The sequence below is a fragment of the Oncorhynchus kisutch genome, linkage group LG26, assembly GCF_002021735.2.
Source record: "Oncorhynchus kisutch isolate 150728-3 linkage group LG26, Okis_V2, whole genome shotgun sequence".
In the NCBI taxonomy this organism is placed as follows: Eukaryota; Metazoa; Chordata; class Actinopteri; order Salmoniformes; family Salmonidae; genus Oncorhynchus; species Oncorhynchus kisutch.
The window spans coordinates 49,086,907-49,099,406 of NC_034199.2; the positions used below are offsets into that span (position 1 = coordinate 49,086,907).

The window sequence follows — 12,500 nt, forward strand, 5'->3', positions numbered from 1 at the left end:
TCTACTGCACTCTACTGTACTGTACTATACTCTACTGTACTCTATTCTACTGTACTGTACTGTACTCTGCTCTACTGTACTGTACTGTACTCTACTGTACTCTACTCTACTCTTCTATACTCTACTTCACTCTACTCTACTAAACTCTACTCTACTTCATTCTACTCTACTCTACTGTACTGTACTCTACTCTACTCTACTGTACTGTACTGTACTGTACTGTACTGTACTGTACTGTACTCTATTCTAGTCTACTCAACTCTACTCTACTCTGCTCTACTCTACTCTATTCTAGTCTACTCAACTATACTCTACTCTACTCTACTCTACTCTATTCTAGTCTACTCTACTCTACTCTGCTCTGCTCTGCTCTGCTCTAGTCTAGTCTATTCTACTGTACTATTCTGTACTCTACTATACTGTACTCTACTCTACTCTACTGTAATCTTCTGTACTCTGCCCTACTCGACTGCACTATACTATACTATGCTATACTCTACTCTACTCTACTCTGCTCTACTCTACTGTACTCTACTGTACTCTACTCTACTGTACTCTACTGTACTGTACTGTACTCTACTCTACTGTACTCTGCTCTACTGTACTGTACTCTACTCTTCTATACTCTACTTCACTCTACTCTACTAAACTCTACTCTACTTCACTCTACTCCACTCTACTCTACTGTACTCTACTGTACTGTACTGTACTGTACTGTACTGTACTGTACTCTATTCTAGTCTTCTCAACTCTACTGTACTCTACTCTACTCTACTGTAATCTTCTGTACTCTACTGTCCCCTACTCTAATCTTCTGTACTCTGCCCTACTCGACTCTGCTGTACTTTGCTGTACTCTGCTCTATTATACTCTACTCTGCTCTACTCTAATGTACTCTACTCTGCTCTACTGTACTCTACTGTACTGTAATGTACTCTTCTCCACTGTACTGCACTCTACTCTACTCTACTCTACTCTGCTCTAGTCTACTCTACTCTACTCTACTCTACTCTACTGCACTCTACTCTACTCTACTTTACTCTACTCTACTGTACTCTACTCTACTCTACTCTACTGTACTCTGCTCTACTGTACTCTACTCTACTCTACTCTACTCTACTCTACTCTACTCTACTGTACTCTGCTCTACTGTACTGTACTCTACTCTACTATACTCTACTCAAAACTACTGTCGTCTACTCTACTCAACTCTACTCTACTGCACTATACTATACTATGCTATACTCTACTCTACTCTACTCTACTCTACTCTGCTCTACTCTACTGTACTCTACTGTACTCTACTCTTCTATACTCTACTTCACTCTACTCTACTAAACTCTACTCTACTTCACTCTACTGTACTGTACTGTACTGTACTGTACTGTACTGTACTGTACTGTACTGTACTGTACTGTCGTCTACTCTACTCAACTCTACTCTACTGTACTATACTATACTATACTCTGCTCTGCTCTGCTCTGCTCTGCTCTGCTCTACTCTGCTCTACTATACTCTACTGTACTCTACTGTACTCTATTGTACTCTACTGTACTGCACTGTACTCTACTCTACTCTACTGTACTGTACTGTACTGTACTGTACTGTACTCTACTCGACTGTACTGTACTGTACTCTACTCTATTGTACTCTACTCTACTCTTCTATACTCTACTCTACTTCACTCTACTCTACTGTACTCTACTGTACTCTACTCTACTGTACTGTACTCGACTCTACTGGACTCTACTGTACTGTACTATACTCTACTCTACTTCACTCTACTCTACTATACTCTACTCTACTGTGCTCTACTCTAATCTACTCTGCTCTACTCTACTGTACTATACTCTACTGTACTCTGCTCTACTGTACTGTACTCTACTGTACTCTACTGTACTCTGCTCTCCTGTACTGTGCTGTACTCTACTCTACTCTACTGTACTCTACTGTACTGTACTGTACTGTACTGTACTGTACTCTACTCTGCTCTACTGTACTGTACTCTACTCTACTCTACTCTACTGGACTTGACTCTACTGTACTCTACTCGACTCTACTCTACTGGACTCTACTCTACTGGACTCTACTCTACTGGACTCTACTCTACTCTACTCTACTGGACTCTACTCTACTGTACTCTACTCTAGTCTACTGTACTCTACTGTACTCTACTGTACTCTACTCTACTCTACTCTACTGTACTCTGCTCTACTGTACTCTACTCTACTCTACTGTACTCTGCTCTACGGTACTCTACTCTACTCTACTATACTCTACTCAAAACTACTGTCGTCTACTCTACTCAACTCTACTCTACTGCACTATACTATACTATGCTATACTCTACTCTGCTCTACTCTACTCTACTCTACTCTACTCTACTCTGCTCTACTCTACTATACTCTACTGCACTCTACTGTACTGTACTATACTCTACTGTACTCTATTCTACTGTACTGTACTGTACTCTGCTCTACTGTACTGTACTGTACTCTACTGTACTCTACTCTACTCTTCTATACTCTACTTCACTCTACTCTACTAAACTCTACTCTACTTCATTCTACTCTACTCTACTGTACTGTACTGTACTGTACTGTACTCTATTCTAGTCTACTCAACTCTACTCTACTCTGCTCTACTCTACTCTATTCTAGTCTACTCAACTATACTCTACTCTACTCTACTCTACTCTATTCTAGTCTACTCTACTCTGCTCTGCTCTGCTCTGCTCTGCTCTGCTCTGCTCTAGTCTAGTCTATTCTACTGTACTATTCTGTACTCTACTATACTGTACTCTACTCTACTCTACTGTAATCTTCTGTACTCTGCCCTACTCGACTGCACTATACTATACTATGCTATACTCTACTCTACTCTACTCTACTCTGCTCTACTCTACTGTACTCTACTGTACTCTACTCTACTGTACTCTACTGTACTGTACTGTACTCTACTCTACTGTACTCTGCTCTACTGTACTGTACTCTACTCTTCTATACTCTACTTCACTCTACTCTACTAAACTCTACTCTACTTCACTCTACTCCACTCTACTCTACTGTACTCTACTGTACTGTACTGTACTGTACTGTACTGTACTCTATTCTAGTCTACTCAACTCTACTGTACTCTACTCTACTCTACTGTAATCTTCTGTACTCTACTGTCCCCTACTCTAATCTTCTGTACTCTGCCCTACTCGACTCTGCTGTACTTTGCTGTACTCTGCTCTATTATACTCTACTCTGCTCTACTCTAATGTACTCTACTCTGCTCTACTGTACTCTACTGTACTGTAATGTACTCTTCTCCACTGTACTGCACTCTACTCTACTCTACTCTACTCTGCTCTAGTCTACTCTACTCTACTCTACTCTACTCTACTGCACTCTACTCTACTCTACTTTACTCTACTCTACTGTACTCTACTCTACTCTACTGTACTCTGCTCTACTGTACTCTACTCTACTCTACTCTACTCTACTGTACTCTGCTCTACTGTACTGTACTCTACTCTACTATACTCTACTCAAAACTACTGTCGTCTACTCTACTCAACTCTACTCTACTGCACTATACTATACTATGCTATACTCTACTCTACTCTACTCTACTCTACTCTGCTCTACTCTACTGTACTCTACTGTACTCTACTCTTCTATACTCTACTTCACTCTACTCTACTAAACTCTACTCTACTTCACTCTACTCTACTCTACTCTACTGTACTCTACTGTACTGTATTGTACTGTACTGTACTGTACTGTACTCTATTCTAGTCTACTCAACTCTACTCTACTCTACTCTACTCTACTCTACTCTACTCTATTCTAGTCTACTCAACTCTACTCTACTCTACTCTATTCTAGTCTACTCTACTCTACTCTACTCTACTCTACTCTACTCTACTCTGCTCTGCTCTAGTCTAGTCTATTCTACTGTACTATACTGTACTCTACTATACTGTGCTCTACTCTAATCTTCTGTACTCTGCCCTACTCGACTCTACTGTACTTTGCTGTTCTCTGCTCTATTATACTCTACAGTACTCTACTCTACAGTACTCTACTCTGCTCTACTCTACTCTACTCTACTCTACTCTACTCTACTCTACTCTACTCTACTCTACTCTACTCTACTCTAGTCTACTCTACTCCACTGCACTCTACTCTATTCATGTCTACTCTAGTGTACTAGAGTAGCAGCATACCACCCTGCATCCCACTGTTGACTTGCTTCTGAAGCTAAGCAGGGTTGGTCCTTGTTGGTCCCTGGATGGGAGACCAGATGCTGCTGGAAGTGGTGTTGCAGGGCCAGTAGGAGGCACTCTTTCCTCTGGTCTAAATAATATCCCAGGGCAGTGATTGGGGACACTACCCTGTGTAGGGTGCTGTCTTTCGGATGGGACTTTAAATGCGTGTCCTGACTCTCTGAGATCATTAAAGATCCCATGGCACTTATTGTAAGAGTAAGGGGTGTTAACCCTGGTGTCCTGGCTAAATTCCCAATCTGGCCCTCAAACCATCATGGCCACCTAATCATCCCCAGTTTACAATTGTCTCATTCACCCCCCTCTCCCCTGTGACTATTCTCCAGGTCGTTGCTGTAAATGAGAATGTGTTCTCAGTCAACTTACCTGGTCAAATAAATAAAAAACTCTAATCTAGTCTATTCTACTCAAGTCTAGTCTATTCTTCTTTATTCTAGTCTACTCTATTCTTCTCTATTCTAGTCTACTCTACTCTTGTCTACTCTAGTCTATTCTATTCTACTCTATTCTATTCTACTCTACTCTATTCTACTCTAGTCTAGTCTGTTCTACTCTATTCTACTCTACTCTACTCTACTCTAGTCTACTCTAGTCTGGGTCTAGTCTATTCTACTTTATTCTAGTCTACTCTAGTCTAGTCTCCTCTAGTCTAGTCTGTTCTACTCTAGTCTAGTCTACTATATTCTACTCTATTTTACTCTAGTCTCCTCTATTCTACTCTATTCAAGTCTACTCTACTCTACTCTCGGTCTAGTTTATTCTACTTTATTCTAGTCTACTCTAGTCTATTCTACTCTACTCTAGCCTAGTCTAGTCTCCCCTATTCTACTCTAGTTTAGTCTACTCTACTCTAGTCTTGTCTACTTTATTATAGTCTACTCTAGTCTATTCTACTCTACTCTACTCTACTCTACTCTAGTCTAGTCTACTCTATTTTACTCTAGTCTAGTCTACTTTGGTCTACTCTAGTCTAGTCTACTCTATTCTACTCTATTTTACTCTACTCTACTCTGCTGTTGTCATGTAGACTAGTGAATGTGAGTGTGTTTGTGTGTGTGTGTGTGGACCATGTTGTCTAATGCTCATGTTGACCATGTTGACCATGTTGTCTACTCTGCTGTTGTCTTGTGGACCATGTTGTCTACTCTGCTGTTGTCTTGTGGACCATGTTGTCTACTCTGCTGTTGTCATGTGGACCATGTTGTCTACTCTGCTGTTGTCTTGTGGACCATGTTGTCTACTCTGCTGTTGTCTTGTGGACCATGTTGGCTACTCTGCTGTTGTCATGTGGACCATGTTGTCTACTCTGCTGTTGTCTTGTGGACCATGTTGTCTACTCTGCTGTTGTCATGTGGACCATGTTGTCTACTCTGCTGTTGTCATGTGGACCATGTTGTCTACTCTGCTGTTGTCATGTGGACCATGTTGTCTACTCTGCTGTTGTCTTGTGGACCATGTTGTCTACTCTGCTGTTGTCTTGTGGACCATGTTGTCTACTCTGCTGTTGTCATGTGGACCATGTTGTCTACTCTGCTGTTGTCATGTGGACCATGTTGTCTACTCTGCTGTTGTCTTGTGGACCATGTTGTCTACTCTGCTGTTGTCTTGTGGACCATGTTGTCTACTCTGCTGTTGTCATGTGGACCATGTTGTCTACTCTGCTGTTGTCTTGTGGACCATGTTGTCTACTCTGCTGTTGTCATGTGGACCATGTTGTCTACTCTGCTGTTGTCTTGTGGACCATGTTGTCTACTCTGCTGTTGTCTTGTGGACCATGTTGTCTACTCTGCTGTTGTCATGTGGACCATGTTGTCTACTCTGCTGTTGTCTTGTGGACCATGTTGTCTACTCTGCTGTTGTCTTGTGGACCATGTTGTCTACTCTGCTGTTGTCTTGTGGACCATGTTGTCTACTCTGCTGTTGTCTTGTGGACCATGTTGTCTACTCTGCTGTTGTCTTGTGGACCATGTTGTCTACTCTGCTGTTGTCATGTGGACCATGTTGTCTACTCTGCTGTTGTCTTGTGGACCATGTTGTCTACTCTGCTGTTGTCTTGTGGACCATGTTGTCTACTCTGCTGTTGTCTTGTGGACCATGTTGTCTACTGCTCTACGTGCTTGTCTTCCTTCCTGCCTCTCTAACACATCACTGTTTTGGTGAAGTAATTGAGCGTGAAAAGTGACTGTGGCTGACAGCTGAGGGGCTTATTGTCTACATACACTAGTGTATGTGAGTGTGTTTGTGTGGGGGGGGGGGGGGGGGGGGGGGGTGGACTAGTGTATGTGAGTGTGTTTGTGTGTGTGGGGGGGGGGTGGACTAGTGTATGTGAGTGTGTTTGTGTGTGTGTGGGGTGGGGGGTGGACTAGTGAATGTGAGTGTGTTTGTGTGTGTGTGTGGGGGGGGGGGGTGGACTAGTGTATGTGAGTGTGAGTGTGTTTGTGTGTGTGTGTGTATGGGGGGGGACTAGTGTGTGTGAGTGTGTTTGTGTGTGTGTGTGGGGGGGGGTCTAGTGAATGTGAGTGTGTTTGTGTGTGTGGGGGGGGGGTGGACTAGTGAATGTGAGTGTGTTTGTGTGTGTGTGGGGGGGGGGGGGGTGGACTAGTGAATGTGAGTGTGTTTGTGTGTGTGGGGGGGGGGGGGGTGGACTAGTGAATGTGAGTGTGTTTGTGTGTGTGTGGGGGGGGGTGGACTAGTGTATGTGAGTGTGTTTGTGTGTGTGGGGGGGGGGGGTGGACTAGTGTGTGTGAGTGTGAGTGTGAGTGTGTTTGTGTGTGTGTTTGTGGGGGGGGTGGACGTGGACTAGTGTGTGTGAGTGTGTTTGTGTGTCGGGTCAGAACGGATGCTTTGTGAGCCTCTCCATCTTAACTCACAGCGTTAACCTGACCCCTGACCTCTCACACAGAGACAGCTTGTCTGTCACTTCCTGTCTCAGTGTTCCACTACCGACAGTGAGGTTATTATACAACAGGCAGGCAGAGAGTGCACTACTGTGATCCTGTGTGTCCTTTAGGTTTACTGACTGGTCTGCTACAGCACAGTGAGAATACAGTGTGGACAGTGTAACCCTCAACGTGCCGCCATAGATTTGGTAGGGAGGATCGTTCAACAGTGGTAGATTTGGTAGGGAGGATCGTTCAACAGTGGTAGATGTCGTGGTGATATTCAAGCTGTTCTCCGTCCCCAAATAGCTGAGTTTCCTTTTGTCAAGTCCAGGAAGCATTGTCAGGCCCTGCGGTTTTGGGATGAGGAGGTATAGTCTCTTCCCACAGACATTAGTAGACCCAGAACTTTACCAAAGCCTAAACTAGATAAGGTGTTATTATCTCACGTTCTGACTGAAAACTTCTGTGTTGTCTGTCCTCACGTTCTGACTGAAAACTTCTGTGTTGTCTGTCCTATAGGTGAGGCGTGTGGCGGACATTTTGATGCCAGCAACGCCGGGTACATCACCACCCCAGGGTACCCTCTGGAGTACCCCCCTCATCAGAGCTGTCGCTGGGTCGTCACCGCCCCAGAACCTTCCCAACGTATCGTCCTCAACTTCAACCCCCACTTTGAACTGGAGAAACTGGACTGCAGGTGAGACAGAGAAGGAGATCTATACTGTTTTTATATCCAACACCACAGAGAGATCTATACTGAGTATATCCAACACCACAGTGAGATCTGTTCTGTTTGTATCCAACACAATTTCCAGCTCCCTGCTGTTTCTGTGTCAGTTTCCCTCATAACAAGCTCTTGGCGTTATCTCTCTGTTATCACCCACACCATATTCCTCATCTCTCTGTTATCTCCCACACCATATTCCCCATCTCTCTTTATCTCCCACATCATATTCCCCATCTCTCTGTAATCTCCCACACCATATTCCCCATCTCTCTGTTATCTCCCACACCATATTCCCCATCTCTCTGTAATCTCCCACACCATATTCCCCATCTCTCTGTCATCTCCCACACCATATTCCCCATCTCTCTGTAATCTCGCACACCATATTCCCCATCTCTCTGTAATCTCCCATACTATATTCCCCATCTGTCTGTAATCTCCCACACCATATTCCCCATCTCTCTGTAATCTCCCACACCATATTCCCCATCTCACTGTAATCTCCCAAACCATATTTCCCATCTCTCTGTAATCTCCCACACCATATTCCCCATCTATCTGTAATCTCCCACACCATATTCCCCATCTGTCTGTAATCTCCCACACCATATTCCCAATTTCTCTGTAATCTCCCACACTATATTCCCCACCTGTCTGTAATCTCCCACACCATATTCCCCATCTCTCTGTAATCACCCACACCATATTCCCCATCTCACTGTAATCTCCCACACCATATTCCCCATCTCTCTGTAATCTCCCACACCATAGTCCCCATCTCTCTGTAATCTCCCACACCATTTTCCCCATCTCTCTGTAATCTCCCACACCATAGTCCCCAACTCTCTGTAATCTCCCACACCATATTCCCCATCTCTCTGTAATCTCCCATACCATATTCCCCATCTCTCTGTAATCTCCCACTCCATAGTCCCCATCTCTCTGTAATCTCCCACACCATATTCCCCATCTCTCTGTAATCTCCCACACCATATTCCCCATCTCTCTGTAATCAAATTCCACATCAACAACAACAACAGCCACAGAATTCTAGAACCCTTGAGAATCAGTGGAGTATTGGGAGCATTCCATATGCCTGACATCAGTTCTGTTTCTTCTACCCTCTATTGGTAAATCAAAGAAGTACAGCCAGATTCCAGACCGTCCGTTATTTTGGGAAGAGATTGACCATTGTCCAACTCTCCAAACATCACATAGAATACCGTTGTATCAGCGGACACTGAGCTGCATATACACGTATAAGGCAACATACACAACCAGTCAAAAGTTTAGACACACCTACTCATTCAAAGGTTTTTCTTGATTTTGTACTATTTGCTACATTGTAGAATAACAGTGAAGACATCAAAACTATGAAACTGTGTTGGTTAATACAGGAGTGTCCACCGTGCTTCTACACCTGCATTGCTTGCTTTTTGGGGTTTTAGGCTGGGTTTCTGTACAGCACTTTGAGATATCAGCTGATGTACGAAGGGCTATATAAATACATTTGATTTGATTTTGAATTTGATTCCAAATGTGTTATTTCATAGTTTGAATGTCTTCACTATTATTCAACAATGTAGAAAATAGTAAAACACAAAGAAGTAAAAGTCTTTAGTGTACATTTAGTTTTATTTCTACTGTCCTGTACATTCATTACACTGTCGGTAGAGGCTTCCTACTGTCCTGTACATTCATTACACTGTCGGTAGAGGCTTCCTACTGTCCTGTACATTCATTACACTGTCGGTAGAGGCTTCCTACTGTCCTGTACATTCATTACACTGTCGGTAGAGGCTTCCTACTGTCCTGTACATTCATTACACTGTCGGTAGAGGCTTCCTACTGTCCTGTACATTCATTACACTGTCGGTAGAGGCTTCCTACTGTCCTGTACATTCATTACACTGTCGGTAGAGGCTTCCTACTGTCCTGTACATTCATTACACTGTCGGTAGAGGCTTCCTACTGTCCTGTACATTCATTACACTGTCGGTAGAGGCTTCCTACTGTCCTGTACATTCATTACACTGTCGGTAGAGGCTTCCTTGTACATAAGTACACAGTCAAAACACATGTACAGGTCTGAGATAGAGTTTAGTCTACAAGTCTACAAGCTGATAGACGACAGGACACTCCTAGTAAAGCCTAACCTTGCAGACAGATAGTGGGTGTGTCCCAAATGGCATCTTAAGGCCCATCGGGCTCTGGTCAAAAGTAGTTCACTATATAGGGACAAGGGTGTTATTGGGCTCTGGGCAAAAGTAGTGCACTATATAGGGAATAGGGTTCCATTGGGCTCTGGTCTAAAGTAGTGCACTATATAGGGAATAGGGTTCCATTGGGCTCTGGTCTAAAGTAGTGCACTATATAGGGAATAGGGTTCTATAAGGGGCTCTGGTCTAAAGTAGTGCACTATAATAGGGAATAGGGTTCCATTGGGCTCTGGTCTAAAGTAGTGAACTATATAGGGACTAGGGTCTTATTTGGGACGTGGACACACCCAGTCATATCCTATCAGCCTCTCTCTCTCCGCCCTTCTTCCATTTATTAACAAGCCATCAATAATACAAGGATATGTTTCTAAAAGAGAGATTTATGGCTCAGGATGCTTCCTGACAGTCTTTTGGAATGACAACATTAATCTTTTAGCAGCTGTTGTTGAAAGACACTCTGCTGCTCTTCTTCAGTAGCACAGGAGTGATAGAAACACAGATTGTTGACTTTGAAGTTGTATTGTCACCTTGTTCTCTTTCTTCCTCGCTCATTCCCAATAACGCAATAATCAATATCAGTAGTACTATAAAAACAAAAAAGTACAACAAAAAACACACGAGAAATATAAATAATAACACAAGGAAGGAAGTATATACAGGGTCAGTTCCACAGTCAGTTCCAATACCATATTTACAATATGGATACTGAATTGGTAGGGTTGGATATGTATAGGGGTAAGGTGGCTAGGCATCAGGATATATGATAAACATTGGTCAGTGGAGGCTCCTCAGAGGAGGAAGGGGAGGACCGTCCTCCTCAGTGAATTTCTTATAAATACAAATTGGGAAACATTTTAAAAAATTAGCATTTTTAAATAAAACTATACTAAATATATTCACGTCACCAAATTATTGATTAAAACACACTGTTTTTCAATGACAGTCTACAGTAGCCTCAACAGCACTTTGTAGGGTAGCACCATGGTGTAGCCAGAGGACAGCTAGCTTCCGTCCTCCTCTGGGTACATTGACTTCAATACAAAACCTAGGAGGCTCATGGTTCTCATTCCCTTCCATAGACTTACACAGTAATTATGACAACTTCCTCAGGACGTCCTCCAACCTATCAGAGCTCTTGCAGCATGAACTGACATGTTGTCCACCCAATGAAAGGCTCAGAGAATTCATCTAGTACTGAAAGCATAAGCTACAGCTAGCTAGCACTGCAGTGAATAAAATGTGGTAAGTAGTTGACTCAAAGAGAGCGAAAGACAATAGTTTAACAGTTTTCAATAAATTATTTTCTTTAAAAATGAAGGAGTTGCAAGAGAAAGAGAGTTCATAATTTGTTAAAACTTTCCCCTTTCACTTAATTAGCTAGCGAATGCAGCTAGCTAGTTTAGCCTACTCAACCAACCAGCTCAAACAGAGAGAGATGCTATGTTAGCTAGCTGGCTATGGCTTTCCAACAGAGAGAGATGCTATGTTAGCTAGCTGGCTATGGCTATCCAACAGAGAGAGATGCTATGTTAGCTAGCTGGCTATGGCTTTCCAACAGAGAGAGATGCTATGTTAGCTAGCTGGCTATGGCTATCCAACAGAGAGAGATGCTATGTTAGCTAGCTGGTTATGGCTATCCAACAGAGAGAGATGCTATGTTAGCTAGCTGGCTATGGCTATCCAACAGAGAGAGATGCTATGTTAGCTAGCTGGCTATGGCTATCCAACAGAGAGAGATGCTATGTTACCTAGCTGGCTATGGCTATCCAACAGAGAGAGATGCTATGTTAGCTAGCTGGCTATGGCTATCCAACAGAGAGAGATGCTATGTTAGCTAGCTGGTTATGGCTATCCAACAGAGAGAGATGCTATGTTAGCTAGCTGGCTATGGCTATCCAACAGAGAGAGATGCTATGTTAGCTAGCTGGCTATGGCTATCCAACAGAGAGAGATGCTATGTTAGCTAGCTGGCTATGGCTATCCAACAGAGAGAGATGCTATGTTAGCTAGCTGGCTATGGCTATCCAACAGAGAGAGATGCTATGTTAGCTAGCTGGCTATGGCTATCCAACAGAGAGAGATGCTATGTTAGCTAGCTGGTTATGGCTATCCAACAGAGAGAGATGCTATGTTAGCTAGCTGGCTATGGCTATCCAACAGAGAGAGATGCTATGTTAGCTAGCTGGCTATGGCTATCCAACAGAGAGAGATGCTACGTTAGCTAGCTGGCTATGGCTATCCAACAGAGAGAGATGCTACGTTAGCTAGCTGGTTATGGCTATCCAACAGAGAGAGATGCTATGTTAGCTAGCTGGCTATGGCTATCCAACAGAGAGAGATGCTATGTTAGCTAGCTGGCTATGGCTATCCAACAGAGAGAGATGCTACGTTAGCTA

General features: G+C 43.2%; 1 protein-coding gene across 3 annotated transcripts in view; it reads left to right on the plus strand.

Annotated features, from left to right (window-relative positions):
• Positions 1-12,500, plus strand: part of LOC109880914 (neuropilin-2) — a 189,082-nt gene that overhangs the window by 28,130 nt on the left and 148,452 nt on the right. For all 3 annotated transcript variants that reach the window (XM_031806316.1, XM_031806318.1, XM_031806317.1), the window contains exon 2: positions 7,678-7,855. In XM_031806316.1, coding sequence (XP_031662176.1) covers positions 7,678-7,855 — 178 coding nt within the window. The remainder of the gene's footprint in view (positions 1-7,677; positions 7,856-12,500) is intronic.